The sequence below is a fragment of the Microcaecilia unicolor genome, chromosome 1 (genome assembly GCF_901765095.1).
Source record: "Microcaecilia unicolor chromosome 1, aMicUni1.1, whole genome shotgun sequence".
Taxonomy (NCBI): domain Eukaryota; kingdom Metazoa; phylum Chordata; class Amphibia; order Gymnophiona; family Siphonopidae; genus Microcaecilia; species Microcaecilia unicolor.
In genome coordinates this window covers 259,880,148-259,907,702 of record NC_044031.1, presented here as the reverse complement: position 1 = coordinate 259,907,702, position 27,555 = coordinate 259,880,148, and the positions used below count along the sequence as shown (strand labels likewise).

The window sequence follows — 27,555 nt, the reverse complement described above, 5'->3', positions numbered from 1 at the left end:
TTCACAGCTGTAACGTATTTATGTGCTTAGCTTATTCTGTGAAAGCAGAGTATGTCACCTAAAGATGTAAAATCTATCAAGGATAGAACTAATTATCCCAACAATGGATTTCACAATAATTTAAGACAAGACTGTAAAATAGCTTTGCCTTCTACACTGTGGAATGCTGATTGCTGAACGCTTTTTAGCAGTATATTACAGTGTGTTTTTACTAGCAAAAAAGGTGCCGGTACTCAAATGCTAAGAGCACCCTTCAGGGGTGAAGTGATCACTGATGGACCCATCCCACAATAGCCAGGCCCTCTGCAACCAGTCACAGAATCTATGACACGGCAGAATTGGTGTGTAGAGCCTGAGCTCTTTCATTAAAACTTGGGGTCCATGGGTCAATTTTAGCAGACAATGGAAAAGATGCCGGTACTCAGTACCCCCAAGTACCCCCTCAAAAAAAGCCCTAAGTATATACAACTTTATAGCTGGTCCAAAGCAGGCGTTAAATTTTTGGTTTTATAAGTGGATCGACAAGAGTAAATAAGTCCTTTCCTAAGTCCAGAAAATACAGCTTGGAGTGTGACTGGCAAAGCAAGCAACATACAAAAAGCAAATTATATGTTGAAAGAGATTTCCTCCCTTGCCATTCCTGGATGCTTGAATTTTTGTTGTTGCTTATTCCTGACCACAGTTAATACTAACTGGACTGGTTTCTGCTTCAACATGTTTCCCACAATGTGACACAAAACATCAATGTCACGTTTTTTTTTTTTTGCAAAAACCACAATTAAAACATGAAGCACTTATTTTGTGGTACAGTGGAAACCAAAATCAAAACAATTTCCCCCACTAATCTGTTACATTTCTAAATCTCTTTCTGTTTTCTTTGGCATTCTGTTCTTCTCCTTTTTTCTGTCTTGTTACCACAGTTTTCTGTCTTCTTTCCATTTCTTTTTTTTTTCCAAGCCTTACTCATTTTTCCTTTTTCTCCCAGTCTCTTTCTTCAATTCCTCTCTTCTCTTCATTAACCTGTTTTCATGTAACTTCCCCTACTGCCTGCTTCTCACTATTCCACTATTGTTCACAATTCTGTTTTTCACTCTACAGCAGAGGTTTTCACCCAGTCCTTGGGGCACACCCAGGTAGTCAGGTTTTCAGGATATCCTCATTGAATTCAATGGGGATATCCTGAAAACCCTGACTAGCTGGGTGTGAACCGAGAACTGGGTTGAAAATCTCTGCTCTACAGTTTCACTCTACTTGCCTGCCTCCATCACCATATTTTTCAATATCTGGTTTCCACGGGTTTGGATCATCTTCTTCCTATCTACTGCTTCTGTTTGTTGTCTCTTTCTATCTCCCCACCATTAGTCTTCTCTATCTTAGGGGTTCTTTTACTTGTGGCAAAAAGTGGCCTTAGAGCACCCTTCCACAGGTCTTTCCTGCACACTAGGGCATATTCCTTTGCTATGGCAGAAGTTGACTCAGGGCACCACAACCCCTTGAGCAGGCTCTGATGTGCTAACATTTATTTATTTACTTTTCTTATATACTGCCTGCAAGCCAGAAGGCTATTGAAGTAGTGTGCATTCAGGTACAGTAGGTATTTTTCTGTCCCTGGAGGACTCATAATCTAGATTTGTAACTGAGGCAACATTTATACCTTCTCCATATGGATAAGCCCTTTTGAATATTCAGCCTACTGAAATCCCAGTTTTGTATTCTGATTTGCATTATAATTCTGAGGGTATGATAGGGCCTAAGGCAGTGGTTTCAAACCTGTCAGATTTTCAGGATACCCCTCATGAATATACATGAGACAGATTTGCATGCCTGTCACCTCCATTATATACAAATCTCTCTCATACATGTTCATGAGGGATATCTTGAAACCCCGACTGGCTGGTTGCCCACAGGACAGGTTTGAGAACCACTGCCCTAAGGTTTCTGAAAACACATTTTAATAAATAGTCCCATAATTTCAAAGTCTTCTGGGCTTGAATATAATCAAGTTTTTTTGAAATAACAAATTAGAACTGTCTTAATTTGCTCAAGTAATGAACCTCTCAGTACAGTTGCATTTAGGACCCAATGTAAGTGGGATATGTACATATGCAAATTAAGATTCAGTTTAATAATAATATATTTTGAAATAATCTCACTTAGCAATAACTATGAAACACATAACCAGAATTCTGAGAGGGTAAAACAGTTTGCTAGATACAGGGCACACCAGCCTTAAATGGCTCAGGTGGCATCATAAAATGTCACAGTGAAATGACAAATAAAATTACAATTTCTCCTGCAGTACCCAGCAGAGAACAATTTGGATTTAGTAAGCTTGACACACGGCCAGATGCAGAGCTTACTGAATAGCTCTAGCAAACCTGTTCTGATTGCCTCACTTTCTCTTAGAGCGTGTGATACCTCCAAATTAGCTTAAAAAGAGAGAAAGCACACATACCATACCTTCAAGCTCTACTGTAATCCATAAATTGCCCTTGACAAAACTACTGGATATTTAACTTTTGAAATGTAATTTACTAACACTAGAGGCACAAATGAGCTAAATCAATGTTATATACCAAATTCCACCAATAGGCAATTGTAAGCAAAGAGATACTTTTCCACTGAGAGATTACTGAATATAGGGTCACAATCAATACATCATAAAGTTTCTGTTCTCACACTTGGAAACATCATCCCATAACATGGAACGCAGCATAATCCTTGTAAAGGTAATATTATCAGAGAGAGGCAAGATCTCAAAAAGTCTCTGCTATATCCCCTGCCAATACAGCTGAAGTTAAGGACAGGAGAAAAGGATATGTTCTAGGGAGCCAATCAATAACTGACAAGACCAACAAAGAACAATGTTCACCAATTTTGCTCTATGCCAGTGGTTCCCAAACTAGGTCCTGGAGGCACCCCAGCCAGTCAGGTTTTCAGGATATCCACAATGACTATTCATGATAGATATTTGAATGCACTGACTCCACTGCATGCAAAGCTCTCTCATAAATAGTCATTGTGGATATCTTGAAATCCTGACTGCCTGGGGTGCCTCCAGGACCAGTTTTGGGAACCATTGCTCTATGCAGTTTTAAAGGCATTCAGAGAAGGCATCACATGTTCAAATAATTAGACCGTACTACAGTTGCACATCTAATAGATGTAGAATAGAATATCTGTCATTCACTCTCAGTAGGTTCATAATAAAGCTCTGATACCTCAAGAGTAATACAAGGGAGTGGCAGTTTGATACCACATGAACTGAACACTCTGTCAGTTGTAGCACCTTTAGAATATCTGATGGCAGAGAGTTTAAATCAGCCAATGATCGCAAGGCCTGTAGGCTGTGTCTCAATTGACCCCATTTTAAAAGTTGAATATCTGGGACACCAAATTACTGTTTTAAAGTCCAACATGATTTTAAGGATCCCAGTTGTAAAGGTTGATTCAATGACTGAATACTCCTTTTGGTCCATTCTAGCCAGTAATGGGGACTTTATTGATCTTCCAAAGCTAGTTATACCAAATGCCCTGTAACAAAGCATCACATCAAGAATATAGACTCTCCCAACATATGACTCACATAGAAGTCTGCAACCAAACTTATTATTGTAAGCCACACTGAGCCCGCAAAGAGGTGGGAAAATGTGGGATACAAATGCAATAAATAAATAAAAAAATCTAGAAATTTATACTGTACCTGAAACCTTCTACACAACTAAAACTCTTGAAGTGTGTAATACATAAATCAGTAACATGCAATCTAACAGTCACAACTTTGGGGTTCTTGGCACACAGTAGAGAGCAGTAAAAGGAGCTAGAAAAGAACAAAACAAAACAAAACAGAGAAAGAGCCAGGTAGAAAGAAGATAGCAGCAAAGAAAGATAGACCTAAAGAAAAATCACCACACTGTCTGCAAATTACTAATTATGAGGGAAGACAGGATCCCCACCAGAAGCAAGTCCTTCACACCTGGAACTGAAGGAAACTTGTGAGCAACCAAGATCAAACAATTCGGATTAACCCAGAAAAAAAGATGCATATCCAAAAAATGTTGCTGTAGAGGACATTAGGAAGCCAGAGTAGGAGGGGTGTTATTCCACACCCCATGTCTAGGTCAGCTTATAGCTGAAGGCTGCTATTCTTCATCCACACCGAGGAGACCCAGAGGCTGATATAAAGCCATCCCTTTCAAGCCAATCGAGTCTAGAAAGCAACCTTTATCTGTGGGATACTTATATGTTTTTGTTGAACTATTCCACGTAACTTTCATCCATACTACATACTAATTTTCTTGAGCCATGCATGTAGGCCCAAAACTGCCTCATCTTAAAAGCCATTGCTTTGGCCAGATCTGCAGTCCCTGTACGATAGGAGGCTCTTGGCTTTCTCAGTGTGTAATAAAGCTAAAACAAGTTGGTACTGCAAAAGTTTCAGTACTACCGGCTGGGGTGAATTTGCATCTTTAATTGGCCTGAATGGCACACTATGGGCTCTCTCAATTTCTAACAGCATCTCAAAGGAAATGTCAACAAACCTTGGAATAAACTTTGTGAGAAACAGCACCATATTTTCAACTTCAGGCAAGCCCAGGATCCCCACATTACTCTGCAGTGATTCAACGTCAATTTAGACATGTCTCATTTTAGAGTTAGTAATTTTGCCTCCAGTGCTTTGTACTTATGATCTGTTTGCTCCAGGCATTCCTGAAAACTTTCTTTTTTTAAAATTTAACAGGAAGTCTTTATTGAGCGTGAAAGCAACACCTACAGCACAAGGTAATATACAAAGGCAAAACACAATAGCAAAGGTAAACAACAAGACCCAAAGAAAAACACGTGAACTTTCCCCTTTATAAATTTTAACAACCCACCTCCCCAAGACCAAACAGCAAATATCACTCCCCCTCCCCAGCACTGCAGGAAAAGTGAGTACAATCTCTATTCCCCAAACAACAGACAACCCAAATAAGAGAATAAGAGAGAAAAAAAATAATCAAGTGAAAAAATTGGGATTTTACAAAGTCCCCCAGAACCTTTTCCAGCTGGGTTCGGCCTTCCTATGAGTGGCAGTCAGCTTCTCCATTCGATAAATGTAACGAAACATAGAAATATGACTGCAGGTAAAGGCCAAATGGCCCATCCAATCTGCCCATCTTCCATAACCGTTAACTCCTCTTTTTCCTAAGGGATCCCACATGCTTGTCCCACGCTTTCTTAAACTCTGACACAGTCCTCATCTCCACAACCTCCACTGGGAGGCTATTCCATGCTTCCACCACCCTTTCTATAAATTAATACTTTCTTAGATTCCTCCTAAGCCTATTTCCTCTTAACGTCATCATATGTCCCCTCATTCCAGAATTTTGCTTCATTTGAAAAAGGCTCTCTTCCTGTACATTAATGCCCCTGAAATATTTAAATATTTCTATCATATCTCCTCTTTCCTTCCTCTCTTCCAGTATATAAATGTTGAGGGTCATAAACATGGCCTATATGTTTTATGTCCACGACCACTTACCAATTTTTGTAGCCACCCTCTGGACCGACTCCATCCTGTTTATATCTTTCCATAGGGGTGGTCTCCAGAATTGCAAACAGTACTCTAAATGGGTCCTCACCAGAGACTTATACAAGGGCACCATCATCTCTTTCTTCCTGCTGGTCATCCCTCTCCTTATGCACCCAAGCATCCTTCTGGCTTTGAACATTGCTTTTTCTACCTGTTTGGCCACTTTAAGGTCATCAGACACAATCACCCCCAATTTCCTTTCTTCCTTTGTACACAGAAGCACTTCACCCCCTATATTGTACTGTTTCCTTGGATTCTTGTGACCCAAGTGCATGACCCTGCATTTTTTTAGCATTAAATCTTAGTTGCCAAATATTGGACCATTTCTCAAGCTTTGCTATATCCTTCCTCATGTCATCCACACCCTCTGGGGTGTCCACCCTGTTGCAGAATTTGGTATCATCTGCAAAGAGACAAACCTTACCAAACATCCCTTCCATAATATTAGTCACAAAGATGTTAAAAAAAGCCAGCCCTAGGACCAATCCCTGCGGTACTCTACTGATAACATCCTTATCTTCAGAGCAAGCTCCATTTACCAGTACCCTCTGTCTCCTTCTGTTCAACCAATTTTTAATCCAGTCAGTTGCTCTAGGTCCCATACCAAGGGAACTCAGTATATTTATGAGTCGCCTGTGCGGAGGCATGTGAAAGGCCTTGCTGAAATCCAAATACACCATATCCAGAGACCCTTACACATCCAACTGTTTGGTCACCCAGTTGAAAAAAATCAATCAGATTCGTCTGACACGACCTGCCTCTAGTGATGCCATGCTGCCTTGGGCCCTGCATTCCATTCAACTTGAGAAACCTCACAATTTTCCGCTTTCGAGTTCTTCTAACAACTCAATAAATTCAGTTTAGCAGCGTTGAGAAAGTGTCTGACCAAGGCGACCTGTTGCTTACGAAATCCAGGGATATCCCTATTGATCAAGAAGATCCCAGGATCCCACGGAAGCCACAAACCATTAATCCATTAAATCTTGAACTTAACAGACTTCCAAAAGGCACAAGCCTTAGGACAAGACCACCAAATATGTCCCAAGGTCCCACAGTGGCCACAAAGGTGCCAGCAATGCAGGCTGGCCCAGGGGTACCACCTAATAAGCATGTCTGGGGTCAAGTACAAACAATATAAAAACTTGGCATTGTTTTCTTTAACATTAGATGAAACAGCAAATTTCCTAAAGAAAGCTCCATTTTATCCTGATCGTCTGGTAAGTAAGTCAGTTTTTGCTTCCACTGCTTTCTATGCAGCACAGGGGCCAGGAGTGAATCCCGAAGGTAACCACAGAGTGTAGCCACCAAATATCTGGTACGCTGAAAGTCTTCAAAAACATCCTCCAAGAAGGTATATTTCCCAGTCAAACAAGCCTTATAGGGCTTAGACATTACAAGATGATTCAACTGCATATAAAAAACAAAAAGTGAGGAGAATGGATGAGGATACCAAAAAATATGTATTTATTCACATGAAAAATCAAAATTAAAAAGTAACAAATTTGTACATAAAATGGGTCCATTTTATGTACAAATTTGTTACTTTTTAATTTTGATTTTTCATGTGAATAAATACATATTTTTTTGGTATCCTCATCCATTCTCCTCACTTTTTGTTTTTTATCTCACGGTTTCGTGAGGGCGTTTACCTCCTCTTTGTTTTTGCTCAACTGCATATAAGCATACTGATGAGAAGCAGGAAAATCAAAGTCAAGTGCCAGCTTCCCAAAGGTAAAAAAGGCATTCTCATTAAATAACTGCCCCAACAAGCCAGACCATGGGCCTCCCATGTGCTATAAATTGACAATGTCATACCTAGAGGAAATAAAGAATTGAAACAGATAGGGGTATGTATACCTGGACCACTGGAAATCTCATCTCTTACCCATGCCATCTCACATTTTATGGAGGATCCTAGCCTGCAAAATCTCTTGGGCAGCCCAATAAATATCCCAACGGGACCACACCCACCTGCTGCTGCTCAATATGAACCCATAACTTATAAAAATGGTTTTGTAACCACTATACCGCTGCTCAAACCTGAGTAGCCCAATAATAGAACCAGAGATTAGGGACCCCAAGACCACTCAATGCTGGGTCTCTATACAACACCCTCCTAGCAAATCTAGGCTTACTTCCCTCCCCCCCCCCCCCCCACAGATAAATCTCAAGGTATAAAATTGTAAGGACCCCAAGACCTGCTTTGGGATAGCCACCGGCAAGACCTGAAACAAATAGAGAAGCCTAAGCAACACATTCATTTTAATAGTAGAGATTCTACTAAACCAAGAAAGAGAGAGTCATGTCCTAGTCGGATAGCAGAAAATAGTTTTGAGTAATTAGCTTTGTAAAGAGAGTCACATGAGGGAAACAGCCAGACTCCCAGATATTTTAAGCCTTTAACCACCCAACGAAAAGGAAAGAAGAAATGCAAGGAGCTGAGAACAGCCCCTCCATCTTTTAAGGCACTACCTATCCAACTGGATCAGGTTTAGACTTTTTACAGATGGACCACGCATAAGCAGTCCGTTATGTCTAATAATCTTTTGCTATTGTTTTCAATAGTGTTTGCTATTGTTATGGGTGAACTAAAATGACAGCAAGCTTCACCTATTGCCGGCAAGCTTTGCCTACTGGCTTCTGCCTGTATAATGGACTAGATAGGAACACCCCATCTCCTGTTTTCTTCAACCTCCTTGATAATACCTGAAGCTGTCATAGAACCTGGTATCCCCTTGCAGTTTCAACTTTCAGGGGGGAAGGAAGGGCACAGTATCCACTGGGGGATTAAGGAGGTGCCATGCCTTAATCCCTCAAGTGGTTAGCTGCTCAATCAGAGCACCTTTTTGTACCCTGGACATGACTGAAACAGGTCTAACTTAGGACACCCTTCTTTTTAGACTTGGATGCTTCTTCCTGTTTGGTAATTGCTGCTGGATGTTCTGATTTTCGGCCCTCTCTAGTCTTACTCTCCGAAACAAACCCACAACCTGCCCAGTGGTGTAGCTAGGTGGGGCGCCAGGGGAGCGGCCGCTCCCCCAAATGGAGTTCTGCTGGCGCCAGCACCATTGTGTTGCACTGAAAATGTGCACCGGCGGAAGTCTGCTCTTGCTCCCCCGCACTGTCAACCTGGCTCCGCTTCTGAACCTGCCCCCTTGCTATTTGGACAAACTGCAGTGTTGGACATCCCTTTTCTGCCTTTACAAAACCAGGATTTGGATGTTTCAAGCACATGGACATCTATTTGGGCATTTTGAGACATCCATATGCTTCAAAAATAAGCTCCTTTGTATACAAAATCTCGCTGGCATCCCAGGATTCTACATTCTTGTGTTTGGATAGCTTATTGAGCAACATTTTTGCATTTTTCCTGTGTCATGCATTGATTACATTTAGCACTTCTTGAAGAACTGAGTTGTATATTCTGTAGTTGTTTAGTAGTACCGTCGTCTGTTTATCACCTTGTTTAAGTAGACATAGGTTTAATTTTTTTCTCTTTCAATTTCACCCTTTCTGGTAAGTGAGAAGTAGCATTATAACATTTGGCCTTTTCATAATCAGTTAGGCATAACTATGAAGAACACTGTTCATTTTTTCATCTTGTCTTTGAACAACATCTGTTCTGATATTTTCTTGGGGCCCAGGAGAACCTCCAAAATGACTGGTTTGCCGAATAGGGACCAAAGTGCTGAAAAAGCTTGTAGTCAGTGGCATGGCAAAACTTCGCAGGGGTCTGATATAACTTCCAGACAGTATTATCAGCTTCTTCTTTAATGTAAACCCCTTAGTCGTGGAGCGGGTAATTACAATAATTAAAGAAATAAATATATAGGAATGTCACAGTTTCAAATAGGGTTCCCAAATAAACTCCGCGCAACCAAGGGATTTGACAAGAAAAAAATATTAAATATTTTATTAAATGGTAAAATAAGTAGAAACACTTGGTTATGATCCTTAATGTTGGTACCAATTTTTAAAGTTTGCTAGTATTAAATAAATATAGTGCAAGGTGTTAAATACTTTGTGATAAGTTACAAAGGCAATAAGATGTTCAAAACTACAATTACAGTTACCAAGACCCCAACCCCACTTCTGCAATAACATGTATCAAATCCTCGCTAGCATCACTGCACTCTTGCATTGGGTACCTTGGTCTTCTCCACATCCACGTCTCCTTGGTTGGCAAGGTCAGCTCACTGGCTCAGGAACTCCAGGATACCTACTGCTCTGACTCAAAGAACTCAAAAAATGAAAATCCTGACTCCCTGTGCTCGTTGTGTGTGCTAACCTCAATCAGTATTTTCTTTGGCAAGGGACCTTGTGGGCTAACTAAATTCAAATAAAAAGATAAGCCAGGGAAATTCCTATCAAGCCCTTCCAAAAAATGACCCCTTTTCTTTTATTATATACCCACCCTCTACTCACACTGATGGACTGCTAGACTAAACCTCCTAAAGGCAGGCCCTTAACTGCAGACACTCACAGGCTTAGGCTGGGCAGCTCCTTCCCCAGGGCAGGCTCGCCTCAGTGTGGACACTCGAACCAGCAGGGTTCTGTGCTGGATCCTCCTGAGGCAGACACTCTAAAAACATTCCTTTGGAGTCTGGACACTCAGTGCAGGGGGGGAGGGTGTCTCTCTGTCTCTCTCTTTTCCTCAGGGCAGGCTCGCTTAGGTGTGGACACTCGAACCAGCAGGCTTTTGTGCTGGATCCTCCTGGGGCAGACACTCACACTGGCAGACACTCTAAAAAAAGTTCCTTTGGAGTCTGGGCACTCAGTGAGGGGGGGGGGGGGGGGTTGTCTCTCTGTCTCTCTCTTTGTGGGTCTTCTTCCCTTTCCGGATAGGCCTCTTCTTTACAGGACAGGCAATCACACGGCCGGCTTTCTCCTCTCTGGACAGGCAAGCACACACATAGAGGGATGCTCTGGGTGGACTTCTCTGGGATTCAGGGTCCTTGCCATGCTGCTCTCTATTCTGCACTGCTCCCAACACGCCTCACCTCCCTAGTGTGGTCCCTCTTCCTCCTCTGCTTCTCTCTCTGCCTGAAGAATGGCCTCTGTGGCTACTGCTACAGCTCCTCTTCTTGGCCCCAGCTCGCCTGTTCCCCTGCAGCTCGGCTCCTATTTTGCCCCAGGCCAGCTCCAGACCCCCTTCTCCTCCTCCTCTGTTCCTGTCTGCTTTACTGCCCGGCCCCTTACAGGACTCACCAGTTCTCGCTCTTCATCTGGGGCTCGTCAGTGGGTCCTTCTCTTCTAGCCAGCAGCACGTTCCTGTTTGGGCTTGATCTTCTTCACCTCCAGCCTGCAGCTGCCTCTTCTTGCCTGAGCATGCCCTCCTTTGCCCCAGCTTGCACACTCCTGCCTAGATCCGATCTTCCCCTCTCATAGCATGCTTTCACCCTCCTCTCTTTGCCCGGGCTTGCCTTTCTCTTTCCCAGGTTGCCTCTGGGCTCCTATTCTTTTTTCTGCTCCACCCTTCCTGTCCCCTGGATTGGCTTAAAATTCACGCCAATCTATGAGTCAGGTTGCCTCCTGCCACCTCATTGGTCCAAATTCATGCCCTTTAGCAGATCCTGGCTCCTATTGGCTGCCTTGCACACTGCCCCTCAAGATTGCCTTACATGCCCCTCAAGCTCCCAGCTCTCCCTGAGGTCTCAGACAGCCAATCAGAAGCCTTGTAACAGACTTCACTGCACAGCCCCCCACAGTTACAGACTCATAAAATTTAAACACACCTCTAGCATCTATGGGCACCCGAGGTCTTAGTTTTATAACAGTGCTGGAGCATTTTAAACACTTTAAACATTTTAACTAAAAGGTGTCAGTGCTGTTTCTGGGCTGCCCTGAGACCTCTGTACCTCCCTGTCCTCTGCAAGATGCCCCCCTCTCAGGGAAAGGGGGGGGGGGGGGCAATGTAAAGGCTTCTTTTTTTTCTATATTTACATTAACAAATACACTTTTGTCCCTGAGATGCTTTATTGCATATCTTTACCTTTTCAGTACATTGATCTGATGTTGTGATAAAAGTATGTTACCTTTCAGAGTATTTAAGCCAATCTTGGCTATAACCTCTATTAAGTCCTCAGAAGTAAAACTGAAGATGGCCTTTCTCAGCCAGGTCGATGCTTGAACTAAAAGTTTTAAAACCACCATGTTCTTCTTTACCACCCTAGGTGGCTAGCCTGCTTATAATCGAACGAGAAAAACGCCCAAGTTCCGACCTAAATCGGGAGATGGACGTTTATTTCACAAAAATGAATAACACGGTATAATCGAAAGCCGAACTTGGACGTTTTCAACTGCACTCCATCGCGGAAGCGTACAAAGTTGACGGGAGCGTGTCCGAGGTGTGGTGAAGGCGGGACTGGGGCATGGTTATCACCCGAACAGAGATGGGCGCCTTTCGCCGATAATGGAAAAAAAGTATGCGTTTGTAGGTAGAATTTAGGGCACTTTTCCTGGACCCTGTTTTTTCACGAATAAGGCCCCAAAAAGTGCCCTAAATGACCAGATTACCACCAGAGGAATTGGGGATGACCTCTACTGACTCCTCCAGTGGTCACTAACCCCCCTCCCACCACAAAAAATGATGTTTCACAACTTTTTATTTTCCCCCTCAAATGTCATACCCACCTCCCTAGCAGCAGTATGCAGGTCCCTGGAGCAGTTGTTAGGGGGTGCAGTGGACTTCAGGCAGGTGGACTCAGGCCCATCCCCCCCTACCTGTTATAATTGTGCTGCTTAATGCTTAGTCGTCCAACCCCCCCAAACCCACTGTACCCACATGTAGGTGCCCCCCTTCACCCCTTAGGGCTATAGTAATGGTGTAGACTTGTGGGCAGTGGGTTTTGAGGGGGATTTGGGGGGCTCAACACACAAGGGAAGGGTGCTATGCACCTGGGAGCTCTTTTACCTTTTTTTTTGTTTTTGTAAAAGTGCCCCCTAGGGTGCCCGGTTGGTGTCCTGGCATGTGAGGGGGACCAGTGCACTACGAATCCTGGCCCTTTCATTTTCCATTATCGCCGAAAAGCAAAAACGCCCAGCTCACAAATTGTTGATTAAAACATGGACGTCTATTTTCTTTGAAAATACGGTTCGGTCCGCCCCTTCACGGACCCGTTCTCGGAGATAAACGCCCATGGAGATAGATGTTTTCGTTCGATTATGCCCCTCTAGATGTGTTGTTGTCTGTGGTATGCAAATTGCATGATGTGTGGGGAAAGCAGCAGCTAGTCACCTTTTTTTTTTTATAGGCGCTCACTGTTTTCTCACAGTACATGACCTTCAACTCACAGGAGGTGGTGGGGAGGGGAGATTTCTGTCCTCAGTCTATAAGCCTCTGTGCACTGAAATCCACAATGAGATAAACTGTACAGTTTTCTAACAGCATCCTTGAAGGCCTTGAGAAATAAGAGTGACTTACCACAGTACATTTGTTTTGCGAGAACTGCTATTTGCCGTTTATCTCTAGGACTTTTAAAAAGCATCATATATTTGTTATTTAAGGTGAAAATGTGGCTTCTTCTGCCTTGGCAACAAATGTTCTGGACAAAATATATAATGCTCAGATTTTTGGGGTGCATGTAATTGGTAAAAGCTTTCCCAAGTTCATAATTTTTACAGGAATTTATAAAATTGTCTATGATGACCAAGTTTCTTTTATTGACTGGAAACAGAAGTATCCAGTAATGAATCCATAAAGCATTTAAAAGTATATTGACCTAACATTTTATTCATAATATTTAAATCCTGCTTACAACTAAGTGGGGTAACAGAAAACATTCAGAATAAAATACAACAAATACAAAACAATAAACAATACAACAAATGTCAAACAGAATTATCAAGCGGACAACCTCTTTCTCCTTGTATCTTCAAATGACCTGGCTATCAGGTATATGCCAACACAAACAGATGAGTTTTCAATCTCCTTTTAAATACATCAACCCCTCTGAAGAGACATCACCTTCTAGTGGTGGAGAGGCTTGTGAATTACTCGGAGGGCTATGCTCTAAGGCCACTCATATCAGACAGGTCTCTGAGGAGAAAACAGACGAGGAGTGTCCAAATCATGTGGGAGTTAAGATGGTGTTTGAGCCGGAAGTACTGTGAGTCAGCTCCTGTGCTGGTGTTCTGCCCTCATATTCTTGGAGGCAGGATATATTGTGATATGTATCTAATATGGGTATTATTATTATTTAATTGCATTGTTTGTGTAATAGATAGCACTGTGTATTAGGACTGCTTCTCTTGTAGTTTGCAGTTCCTGTGATTAACTCCTTGTGAGCTTTCCCTACTGGTTATCAGGTCTGAGCTAGGGCCAGCTCTCCCTCTCTGCCCCTGCGGGCTATGTGAGAGAGCCCAGTCTTCCTAGCATACCTTTGTGATCAGCAGCTGTTCTATGGGCTGATCCCTCCTTAATCTACTGTAATTCCATCAAGATTTTCACCTTACCCCAAGTAATTTCCCATTTATTTTCTCTGAGTTCGCCCCCTTATTGTCCTTGAGTGTTACAGCTTTCCTCTCAGCTGGGCTGAGGTTCTGGCCATCAACTTGCCTCTGAGATGGCTAGACACAGACTCTATAGGCAGAAGGCCACAATTCTTTTATAAGCAACTGAACCGCATATGTGATTGAGTTGGATGAGGGCAGAGATGCAGTAGCTGGGACAGCATCACCGTGGCTGGGGCTCGGCAGGAGGTTGCAGCATGGGCTTGCAAGTAGGGTTACCATATGGCTCCAGAAAAAGGAGGACGGATTGAGCCAGCCGGGTTTTACTTCCATTGCTTTCCATTGAAAGCAATGGAAGTAAAACCCGGCTGGCTCAATTACTTCCATTGAAAGCAATGGAAGTAAAACCAGGCTGGCTCAATCCGTCCTCCTTTTTCTGGAGCCATATGGTAACCCTACGTGCAAGCCTCACCGTACTGACGGTTCCTCTGTGTACATCCGTATGCTGTACAAGCCAACATGTTTTTAACTATAACTGACATAACATAACAATAAAGAATGGCAATGTGGACGCAGAAGCTGATGGTTTGTTTTGGATGTACCAAGATGGTAGCTGCTCGGGGAACCTGCTTCAGAGTTTTGATGTCATGCCATCTCCTGTCATTAAACCTCCATGGTAGAATCTCAAGTTTGGCTGGCTGAAAATGCCAGAAGAGGGCATGTCCATCTGTCAAAAAAAATGCAAATTAGATTTGATAAGAGCTACGTAACATACTATTGACAGATGTGCTGGATCATAACAATGCCAAATAAAGTGAGAAGGTAAAGTTCAGAAATGTACAGCATTAAATGTGTAAGCCAAGAAGGATACTGGGCCAATGGATAGCTTGCCCACTATGATGGGTAGGAAATATATGGGTCTGAGTAGATAGAAGAAAACAACTTCTTGGAGAAATATATATTTTTTTACTTATAGTATGCAAAACAAGGTCCAGAGGCAAGTCAACATTGGAAGTGGAGGAGAGATTCAAGGCACATTTCTATGATATGCTGCACATTACTGAAACTGGATGCATAGAGGTGGTGAGGCATGAAGTAGGTTTTTTGCTCTGGAGAGGGTACTAACAAGGGAACATGCTTACTGTGAATAGACAGGGAAAATTGGAGGGGGGTGGGGGACTAGGGGAATTGACTGATGGGTTGTAGTCTGAGATGAGGCCACAAGAGAGTAATGGGAAAGATGTGGTGAACTTAAGTGGGGAACAGCAAGTTAGGGGCAGAGTACAATGCTGGACATCACGTTACAGATCAGTTAAGGGGAATACATAGAGATGGTATATGTGAGGGCTTGCTATTTAGTAAGAACATGAGATGATCACAAGATGTTTTCAGCTTGCATACAGTGTTGTGTATGAAAAGCGACAAGTTGACAAAACTGCTATCTTCTGCAAAGCCTACCATCTTAGCAAACAGATTTACTGAGACAATAAGTCAGAATACATTCTGCATGCTTCTTCCAGTCAAGGTTCTAATAGCAGATGACAACAGAATACACCATTGTATAGCATATTTAGCCATATCCAGGGGTTCGCAACCCAGTCCTTGGACACACCAAGCCAGTCAGGTTTTCAGGATATTCACAATGAATATGCATGAGAGAGATCTGCATACAATAGAGCTACTGCATGCAAATATCTCTCATGTATATTCATTGTGGATATCCTGAAAACCTAACTGACTCGGTGTGTCCTGAAGACTGGATTGAGAACCCCTGCTCTATTCAGTAACATGTAGGGTACCATGCACTATATATGGATTAGGACACACAGGTTTCATGCATACTATAAAGGACCATATAAACAAAAAAAAAGGAGGTAAAAAACCTCACGGTACTGTGAGACGTGAAACAAAAAGAAGTGAGGAGAAACCAAGGAGGATACCGAAAAAAACTTTATGGTGAATGCCTCTGTCTGAGTTATATCCTACATATATGAGACAGAATATGAACTTTTTATGGGACCTCTCACTGCATTCAATAGCTTACATTACACAATATTTCCCAAGTTCATCTTTGATTAGGGCTTCCTCCTCCGGTCTCACTGGGGACTTCCCCACACATCCACCCTACCCCCTATTACACCATTCCTATGCATTACATTAGGAATTTGTTTTTCCTCCATGCTATTTCTGCTGCTCATGATCACATCTTCTCCTTCCAGGGCTGTGTCCAGGTACTCTGGGAAGCCAGCAATGTACTGTGGTCCCAACTGTCGTTCCAGCCTCTCCTCTGGGGCTGTGAGTGCTCTGGAGCAGAGTACACTCCCACCAGTACTATTGGTGAGTTATTAAATCAGTGGGCCATCCCCAGGCCGCTTTTAGAGCTGACTATGGCTTGCCAAATAGCTCTTTTTGAAACAGCTGACATTTGGTGGCTTTGCTTCCCATACAGCTGGCCAAAAGTTGGCATTATTTTCTCTGGGATAAGACTGTTCTCCTCTGTGGAAAAAATGTATTACCCGCTTCAGATGGCAGAGCTCCATTGACCTGCAGGTGGCTTTCCAGCCAGGTTGGAGGCTTCCTCTCTATTTGCTCTGCCCTGCCTCTTTCCTCCTGTCTGGTATCCTGCCTTCTTTGATGGATGCAGAGTGAGATCTATCTTCTGTCTTGGTGCCCCTAGTCCCTTTCCCTGGGCTGGCTGCCCACATTCTTTTGCCTGCTTCTGCCCTCCTCCCTCTCTAAACCCTTACACCACCTTGCATGTGGGTGGTCTTAGGATGGTCTGTGCCCAACCTTCTGCCTGTCTCCTTCCATGGCACACCCAACTTTCCTAAACACCCCACATGCTTAACAACACTCAAGCAGTATACAGGCACTCCTCACACAATCTTCTCCCATCACTCACACCCATCAGGATTTTGTTATGGGCAAATTGTGTAGTTTAATGTAACTAAGCAGTGTGTATTATTTGTAATACTGAATTATGGTTAGTTATTAGTGGGCAGCATTATTACCATTTGCCCTTGAATTATATTTCCTACAAATTTTAGTATGCTTGTTGAAATTAGTGCTCAGTATATTATCCATTTGTATAATCTGTCTTGTTCCTTTTTTTGTTGTTGTTGTTTTACCTGATGTAGAGTAATAACTTATGTATGGACTGTCGTTCAGACAGAGCTGAAAATCAAGGACCGAATGTAATAAAAGTGAATTTTAAAGATTGTTTTTCAACTCTGTCTTGACCGACCAGTGCACTCGGGGTCTGTATTGTTGATTAGAAGTAATTCTGTTTAAAAATGATTGTTTAACCAAGATTGTGTGAAAATAAGTTGGAATGCAGAAGATAAGACACAGCTCTAATTAATTTGGTATGTGAAGAGGAGGATGGTGCTTGTTTTCGGAGTTCAGTCTGGTCACCTGGACTTGGAAAACATGTGACCACGTTCCCACAGTATGGTTTGTTACCTAAACAGAGAAGCATTCTGTAATTTTCCTTGGCTCTGAATATGAGTTCTAAGCCTTATAAAAAGGGGAGTTTCTTTCAGTGAAATTGGGAGCTCATCTGTGAGTAATGTGCGAACTGCACAGAGAACTTTGTTCCTGGTCAATGAAGCTCCTGGCTCTCGCTGTGAACCGGGCCTCCCCCCTGCTGATGTTAAGAGCCTGGATGATGTAAGGACCAGTGATGTTGTATGTATAGTATATTATTGCTTCTTTTCCTGGTCTAAGATTGCTTAGATGTAGAGACCAGTGATGTAATGATTGTTTATATAGCTAATCATTGTGTGTATATAGCTAATTATTGTATATATCTTAATCATTGTAGATTTTGGCACCTCTAATAAAGGTCTCATTTACCTAATACGAATACAAAAGAATCCACAGTAATTATTGAGTAGTCTGTGTCAGTGAGACAGGCTGTAAATCCATAGCAGTACAGGGGCCTGAACACTAGTGGAACTGAAGGTGGCTGAAGGATTCCTTTGGGCCTGGTAAATCCTGAGTGAGTAGAAAGACTGTGTTACAAGGACTGTGTTTATTTTGGAGGAGAAGATATCCTGAGGATTGTTGTTCTATGTTGTGTTTTGTACTTTTTTTTTTCTCTGAACAAGGGGGGGGGGGGGGTAAGGCCTGGGGGCCTTAGCTAGGTGGACACTGTAACAGAGTTTGTGGATTTGCAAACCCCCTGCTAATAAAATTTTCTTGATCCTAAGTTCCGGTGTCTGCAGTGTTGTTCCAGGAATCCAGGAGCAGCGAGCCTGCGGGCTCCCTTCCCCACGCAGTAGAAGAGCGCCCCCTTTACACCCTCCATGTGATTCAAATATATCATCTTCCATTCTAATAACGGAATGAGAACTGCCCTCAACTACAGGGACTGTGCCAAACTGCTTTCCAGTACTGTACTTATAGACATTTCCACAAACCACAGCAACAAAACGAGAGTTCATACCTTTACACGCAGAAAAATCTTTAGAAAATTATATCTCCCCAACATAGACAAATCTGTAATTGGTTGAGAAAAAAAAGTTTTGCTTTTTTATTCAGGAGGATAAAACTACAGGACTCTCAACTCAAGCCTTATATGATTCTATTGGTACCACTGATAAACACACGCAAACATACACTAAAGAAGTCTTTTTTTTTCCTGAATCAGGTTTGATTATTTTATTTTTATATTTAAAAAAATTAACTAGAAGAACATGATACAGAAACTATTAATATAAGTCAATGGGCAGTGCAGTGTCTGCTGACAATCCTGAAAGCCATCAGCATTATAGTACCTTGACTGGCACAAAAGGAATAGTCAACACCCGAGACCTTCAAAAATACCAAAGCTCATCATTGCAGATGTCCACTTACCGTTCCTGTTGTGCCTAAGGAAAGGTGGTTCATCTGTTGTGTCAGAGGGCCCATCATATTTGCCGGTTGCATTGACATAGTATGGTCCATTGTCGGCGTGATCACAGCACCCTACAAACACATACATCATTTCCATCTCAACACCACTGAGCAGAACATTTCTTTGTACTAAAACAATTAAACAGGAGTAGAATCTTAAAATACATGTTCATATTAAATATCAAATGCATGCTTCCCTAGCATCTACCAGCAAAAAACTAAATAAATAAAAATATTGCCGCATCAAGCACTAATGAGAACATTTCAAGGCAGCTCCAATTAAACAGCATTATTGGGTTCATTACTTCTGACAAAATCATGCATTTTGTCCACGGCATGCTACAGTATATATGCTAAGCATTGCTATTTTTTTTCAGATCAGGCATAATATAGGTGGACTTCTAACATGTCCCACCATCATTCCTGTTTTTTAACTTTACATGTGTTGGAAATTATTTTTACCTGAATAGAAATTATTTATTTTACTTGGTGATATGCTTCTAAAACAAGTCTGAAGCAACTTAAAATAATAAAATAATGCAATACAGATACTTATAAACTCTTCCTTTCATTTTTTCCCATCCCTATCTTGCCCTCATTACAAATAATCAAATAATACAATACATATACTTATAACCCCTTTTCTCTTTTCTTTCCACTCCCATCTTATCCTCATTCTCCCCTCTTCCTTCCTCATCCCCATATAATCAAATCTACTTCTCCTCCTCCACAGATGTGGAACCTTAGCTCTGTTACATTCTTTACAGATTTATCTGCCCAAGTTTATTTGTTTTCTGGAATACCACACAGGACTGCCAGAGAGGGGGTGGGAGCAGCAAGATTCCACGGGCCCGGCCTCTAAAGTGGGCCCAATGCTGACAAGGAAGCAGGCAGAAGATTTTGTTCCCTTAGTCTCTCTCTCTCTCTCTCTCCTGCTTCCCGGGTGACTGAATTAATGGAGGGAAACAGCTGCAGCCCAAGTTGGGGAAGAGCAACAGCTGTGGCCCGAGGGGGAGGGCGGTAGCAGTGGCGGTCCTGCCCCGGGCCTGGCTCTGTCTTTTGATGACCCGTTATCACATAATTTCTGTCCTGTCAGAATTTCAGAGGCTTCAAGTTCCATAGCATATGCAAACCCTGCTCCCATATACTATGAAGCTGTACTCTGAAATATTCAGCAATATCTGCTGTGAGGAATAGAAAGAACTTTCCAGCACACATGGTATAATTAAGTCTCTCAAACATGTGCCCTTCCTGGTATAAAGCCTTGACTATATGAATAGCATTTTAAAATAAAATCTGAACTCCACCAGTAGCTAATGAAGATCAAACAACAAAGGCTCCTGTCCTTGTATTCAAGATTAAAACATGCAACCATATTACAGCAAAAATAATATTACACTGTTGAATCAAAGCTATTAGTTTTATGATTCTTGACGCAGTAAATGAGACTCTGGCCACCATTGGATCTGGACTAGCACAGTAAGTAATTTCTCTTGACAAGAAGATGCTAAGATTTTGTTTGATTAAGAGGGGGGGGGGGGGGAGTAATCAAGGTGGAATAACTTTTAAGACATGTGGAGTAGCCTATTGGTTAGTAAAGCAGGCTTTGATCCTGGTAACCTGGGTTTGATTGCCACTGCAGCTCCTTGTGACCTTGGGCAAGTCACTTAGGAGGTCTTTTACTAAAGCTTAGCTCGAGTTGTCTGCTTCAGGGCCTATTTTACTCCATTGGGACCTGCTGCAGATAACTCGAGCAAAGCTTTACTAAAAGACCCCCTTAACTCTCCATTGTCCCAGGTACAAAAACTTAGAATGTGAGCCCTCGGTACCTGTATATAATGTGTGCAGCACTGTGTATGTCTAGCAGTGCTATAGAAATGATTAGTAGTAGTACATGTTATTTTACTGTTATCTGCAGTTATTAGTAGCTAGGTCTCATTGCATAAAATGGGACTTGGGCTAAAATAGCATGAGTTAGTGGTAAAATAACATGTTTTAATGGTAGCCCACATTGATAACCAAGCCCCCAGGAGGCTTTAACTATTAAACAAATTCCTTTGCCAGCATCCATGTTTAACTACTTGGCCCTGCTATGCACCTGATAAGCTAATATTTATTTATTTGTAACATTTGTATCCCGCATTTTCCCACATATTAGCATGCTCAATGTGGCTTACAAAATACCGTAATGGTGGATGCCAAGTACGGTAGGTTTTAAACAAATACAATAATAAAAAGGGTCAGGTAAGGTAGGGGTAAATGGATACAATAAGGGACAAGGAGATTAGAAATAAAATATTCATTGCAATGTATATATAGATGCATTGTAGGGTTGAGGTAATTAAGTAGAATCAATAGGGTAGGCCTTTCAGACAATTTCTGATTTGCCCATTTGGGTCCAGTAAGCTCTGGTATAGTCAATCAAAATGACAATTTCCAGAATCTGGGCATTTGCATGAGGAGCTGATAAGGCTGTAGAAATGTCTTAAAAAATTGACTAGTTGCAAAAACCACAGAAAGGCGGTATATCAAGTACCATTTCCCTTCCCCTTTTACTAATCAACATTAGTAAATAGGCTTAGCTTGTCATTTCACAGTCCTTTCCCATGAGCTAATCCCACTTCTTTGGTCATTTAAAAAAATTACCTCGGGAGCAATTACTGTCTCCAATTCAGGAGGCGCTAAGGACTCCTGCGTTATGGACACACTAACCAGTTAGTGCAGGGCTAATTTCAGCTAGCTGATTAGCACACCTACACCCACTCTCCAAAAATGTCCTGCCCCTCCCCCCCCCCACCAATAAATAAGGGAAAATAAATATTAGTTTTGCCAATGCATTTGAGGCAAAAAGTGTCCTGTGGCAGTGCGAGCACGTCTTTTGGGTGCGCACCAGGCAGTTTTTGCTGCTTCCTGGAAAAGGGCCTTTTTTAAAAAAAAATGGGGCTGGAAAATGGACATGCAGCAAAATAAAAACCAGCGCACCTCCATTTTTGGCTTGAGACCCTACCGCCACCCATTGACTTAGCGGTAAGGTCTCATACGCTACCTTGGCGGTAGAAATGCAGCACATGCACATTGCCATTTACTGCTGGGTAAGCGCCATGCAGTAGAAAATAGAAAATATTTTCTACAGTGTGTTTTCGGCATGTGCCAAATTCAGAATTACTGCCCGGGGCACGCCGTAACCGGGCAGTAATGCTGATTTGGTGTACACTGGATACGAGTAGGACCTTACGCGCCTTTGTAAAAGGGCCCCTCAGTTGGCAAAACTAATGCAGAATGCTTTAGTGCATCCTGCGACAGGCCATTTTTGTTGCATTAGGCACATGTTACAGCTTAACACAGTATAATAAAACAGCCCCTAAGAGACAAAAGAAGGAGTTGCACCCTACAGACTTGCTAGCACTCTGTTCATTTGAGCCTTTAGCTCTCTCATCTAACCTCTTTCTATTCTTCTATACGAGTTTTATCCTTAGACTAGGGACAACTCACTGTATAGGACTGAGATAAAAGTCAGCAAGAGCCTGGATCTTGCAAATACCTGGCATCTACAGTAAACTTATTTGTAAAGGCAATGTAGGCATCTGTGTGTCTTTATATGGTAGGCATCCAGAACCAACCTAAATGCCTACACACATATTTACACCTGCCCTATACCCACCCCTGCTCTGTCCAAACTATGCTCTAAGAATGCCTATGCACTATCTTGCTTAGAAATGAAGAGGAACTTTTGGAACCAGTCATTTTTCTCCTTACGTTAGGAGTTTTTTTTACATTGTTTCTTTTTTTCCTATAAGGAACCAATGATATGAATTTGACTCTCGGGGCCCTGTTTACTAGGTGCGTTAACATCTTTAACGCGCGTTAACTATGCATGCTCGTTAATCATGTACGCGCCTACAATATCCCTATAGGCGCCTACAACGGTTAGTGTGCACGCTAATTGTAGGTGCGTTAAAAATACTAACGCACCTTAGTAAACAGGGCCCTAGAGGTTATAAAATTTGTTGAGAATTCCCCTTTTGGGAGATTTGAGGTTACATTTATTTAATGTATGAAATACAGGCAGCGTGGATGTGTAGTAGCTTTATTATTTAACAAACTTTGTATTTTGATAAAGGTAGGCCTACCATTTATGCATATATGTGGCTGTGCAATCTAATCACATTCTATTTTTGAATGCACAACAAGCTCTATACGCATGGAAAGCTTTATAAAATTACTCCATTATCAGGTAACTTGGATTAGTAATTAGGCAAGGCTTGCATTCTCCTATTCTTGAGATTGTCCTTACAATTGTCTGAACTGCACGCAGGTAATTTAAGCACATTAGATATTTGAAAGGTTGCCTGTGAAATGTCATTTATGTAGAGCTTCCAATTAAATTAACACATAAATTACAATTGATAGGAATACACATTTTTGTTTTCATTCTGATGTAGCACTTGCTGTTTGCTAAATTGGAAAGAAAATAATGAATACAATGAAATGAAGAAAAGATGAAAAAAAGAACATTGCCCTGAATATCTCTAACAGTGCGGATGCACGGCTCATTATAAGGAAATCTCCCAGAGATAGGGATTCCCCACTTTTGAAAGAATTCTACTTGCTTCTTTTCTATTGTTCCCGGTAAGCTTTAGCTATTTGCTCGTATACTTAAAGATTTAAAGGGAATTGGTCTACAGAACTTTCTGACTTGATATTGCCCAAAAAGAATATTAAGATCTTCTCAGAAGGCCTCCCCACTCTTTCCCCTTGTTTTAGGATCAGGATAGCATATGGTTCAAAAGAATAAAGGAACATTCAAACCAGGGTAACCTGCTCTTAAAATTCCATACCCAGGCATTTTAGAATGAAGCAAAATATTCAGTATGTAGAAGAGCTATTAACACATAGTTACATTCCCAACTTCAAGATTTAGGGCTCTGTTTACTAAGGTGCGGTAGGAATATATGGGTGTCTATAGCGTTAATGTGCACTAAAAACGCTAGCGAGCCTACAACACAGCTTAATAAACAGGGCCCTTAGTTATTGAGGTTATTTACCTATTTTGATAAAACCTTTTTGTTACTTTTTGGTCATTGTTATAGTTCATTTTGAGTATCTTTTATTAGCTTTTTCATTAAGGTATATCTATTAATTAATACTGCTTTGTGACTTCTCTGAATGTTTTTAATATGATTTTCTTTCTTTATGATTTTTTATTTTCAACTTTTTAAATTTAGATTTGTTTTTTAGTCAAGATATTTTTAGTCAAGATTTTTCCTTGTATGCTAATGTATGAAAGAAATCAAATTATTTTTCTACAATGACTGTTTTTATTGCATACTTGGTTATGATGAGTGTTTGGGGGGTTTTTCATGTTCTTGTACATTTTCTTGGATAGCTATACTGGAAAGAAGATTGATAATTCAAAAAATAAAAATCAGATTACATCTTTGAAGTGATACTCATTTGAGACCAAAGACAATTGATCCATGAGTGATTCATAGATATCTAGGTAGACAAAAGAGCAGAAGAACAAATCTTCGCAAACAGTACAAATGATACTAGCACAGCACAGCAAAGATGACAAAGGAGTGTACAGTATCAATGGTGCTAAAAAGTCCTTTACTGTGAATAAGGCAAGATTCAACACGGGCTGTGTTTCAGCCAGCTAGGCCTTCATCAGGAGTCTACTGCCACAGAAAAAGGGTACTATGTCCCAGTTAACTAACTGTGGTGATCTCAGCAACCAAAACGAGCTGCATATGCAACCGTATACATAAGAAATAGCAGTCCACAGAGCTGCGCAGTACTGAAGTTGGGAAAAGTCAAGCAACAATCTGAAGAGTTTGCGATTGCTACCCTACCCCACAAACACCCCCCCCCCAAAAAAAAATAGCATACACCCATAGACCCCCACAACCCCCCCTCAAAACCACAAACACTTGAGGCAGCCATGGGCATAATATATATAAGAAATCATATTTGTTAATTCTAACTTTCACTCTGTAAGTGAAGGAATGCCAGATGGTTCAGGTTAATTACTCAATGTCTAGCTTGCCGAGCCAAAGGTTAGAAAGGTCAGAGACAGGAATTTCTTTCACCCTTGTGAATGATGAATGCTAGCTCAACATCTGTATACTGTTAGGCATACTGTAGTTTAAAGCTGAAATAATTTCAGAAGTTCTTGATATGTAGATTTTGTTATAAGGAGATAGCTTAGATATATAGACCATTATAAGTATGTAGAATATGTTTTATAAGGATGCTTATTTTAGAATATGTTTTATTCTGTAATTTCTATGTAGAATATTTGTTCAATTCTTTGTCTGACTTTCTAAGCAAGGACTGCAGTGAAGAGGCCAACATGTGTTTTAAGTTATCTGCAGTTCTGGCTGGTTCAATGTATAAGCTGATAGGTGAAAGAGGTCAGGACTAGTCAGCTCTCTTCTCCTTGATTAATTATAGGTAAAATGTAGAAATGGTCTTGAAAGTAATAACCTGATATGTATGCTATTAAGTAAGATTGGCCCTTGACCCCTTTAATGAATGCCAGAGTTTAGTTAGCAGTTAGTACTAGGAATATGAGAAATCAATCATAATAACATATAAGAGACTGGAGCCCAAATGTCTGGTGTAAGGGGCCCCAGGTCACAGGTCAGTTTAGGATGTCTGGAACCTATGTAACTGATATTTGTATAGAACTGATTGGTTGAGGCAAGGTAATCAATCTATTCCTTAACCAATTGGAGAGTAAGGGGGCTAGGCTAGGCTAGATAGAACTGTATTTAAGTGGGAGAAGAAGCAGGTTACGTCAGAAGGAGCTCAGAAGAAAGAGAAGGACAGAAGGAACAGACAGAAGAAGGAGAAGACAGCATAAGAAGAGAAGCAGCTGAGACAGAAGCCACAAAGACACAGAGAGCTGAGACAAAGACACAGAGAGCTGAGAGAAAGACACAGAGAGCTGAGAGAGAGACAAAGAGAGCTGAGAAAGAGAAGAAGAGACTTAATGCTGATGTTCTACTTTGTTTGCTGGCAAATAAAGAAGATTTCTCTCTCATTCTGGTGTGTGCTGTCTGACTCCTGAAGTATCATAAATTCATGCATCAATTCCTGCAACAATTCTTGGTGGCAGAGGTGGGATTCTGAATCCTGCATTAATCCCAGCACCCAACTGACTGGAGAACATTCGCCGGGTATGTATTCTGTATTCTGTATTATAATTCTAGCTAGAAAGTTGTAAACCAGCCCCTCAAAAATTGGGGGAAGGAGAGCCTGATCAACTCTCAGCGAAGGCCCTAGTACCTTCTAGTCGTGGGGACTAGAAGCGAAAACGCTTGAGCTTATCTGTATCTGAGAAATCTGAAATTGTTGGGTGGGATTTTTTGTGCAGAATGTGTGATGCGTGAATGTTAAACGAGTGCGGACTTCTTATAGCTGCGTTTCCAATTAACGCGAGTTCAATTGGCCAGCGACGGAAGGAAGCGATTGCTGTCTGTCTACCTAGTGTCTCGAGAGTGCGGACCCCTTACTGCACTTTCAAAAATTCCCTCCCCCTTTGTGTGTTGTAACTGTAAGCATTATGGGAGGGACATCATCTAGACAAATTGCTACCCCCCTAGATTGTATGCTTAAGAATTTTAAAAAAGGATTTTTAATTAATGACTATGGACAGACTTTAAGCTCAAGTACTCTAAGAACCTTGTGTGAAGTTGAGTGGCCATCTATGGGAGTGGGGTGGCCCCCTAGTGGCAGCTTAGATATTGAAGTAATCCGGAAGGTCTACAGCATAGTTGTAGGAGAACCAGAATATTCTGAACAACTCCCTTATATAGATTCCTGGGACAGTCTTGTGACTGACCCTCCCTTTTGGTTGAAAACTTATATGGGATCCCCAGTAAAATTCATGTTAGGCCGTGCTCAAAGAAAGATTAGAAAATCTAAACTAGAAGAGGGAAAGAGCCCCAGGAAGCCTACCACCCAATCGGTGGCTTCCGCCCCTACCCTGCCTGAGAAACCCATACTCTCTGATGACCCCTCAGACCTTGAGCCACCACCTTATGGCCCATTGTTGGGGTTTCGTGCCGCCCCTAGAGATCCACGCCGCCCAGCCCAAGCTTCTCCAGTACAGGCTTCTCCGGATAGTTCCTCCCCCACTGTGCGAACCCCACCACATCCTAGGTTGGACTTTTCAGCCAGTCTCTACCCTCCTCTGCCACATCCTTCCCTGTTAACCTCCGAAGACCCGCTTTGGGCTCCACTCCATGACTCCTCAACTCCTGACAGCCCAGCCTCTCCCTCTAGTACCCCTACCCACTCATTAGGGGCCCGGCATCCCTTTCAATGGACTGACTCACCTGTGACCACCTCTCAGTCTATGAGTACCCCTCCCCATCCCTCAGGGTTTCAACCTACCTCCCCTGAATGGGTTAGACCTGCTGCAATCACCTTTGAGCATGATAGGAGGATAGCTCCTAGCTCTACCTCAGATTCCATTCCCACCTCCTCGAGAGTTCTGCCACTCCGTCAGGTAACTACCACTCGACCGGATCCTAATAATCAGGGTCAGGTTATACAGGCACAGGCCTACCAGTATGTACCCTTCACAACCACCGATCTCCTGAATTGGAAGACGCATTACCCCTCTT

At 41.9% G+C, this 27,555-nt stretch overlaps 1 protein-coding gene across 4 annotated transcripts in view; it reads right to left on the bottom strand.

Moving 5' to 3' along the window:
- RBMS3 (RNA binding motif single stranded interacting protein 3) overlaps nucleotides 1-27,555 on the bottom strand; it is a 1,285,867-nt gene that overhangs the window by 39,642 nt on the left and 1,218,670 nt on the right. For all 4 annotated transcript variants that reach the window (XM_030205863.1, XM_030205882.1, XM_030205872.1 and 1 more), the window contains one exon: nucleotides 18,884-18,994. In XM_030205863.1, the coding sequence (XP_030061723.1) occupies nucleotides 18,884-18,994 (111 nt within the window). The remainder of the gene's footprint in view (nucleotides 1-18,883; nucleotides 18,995-27,555) is intronic.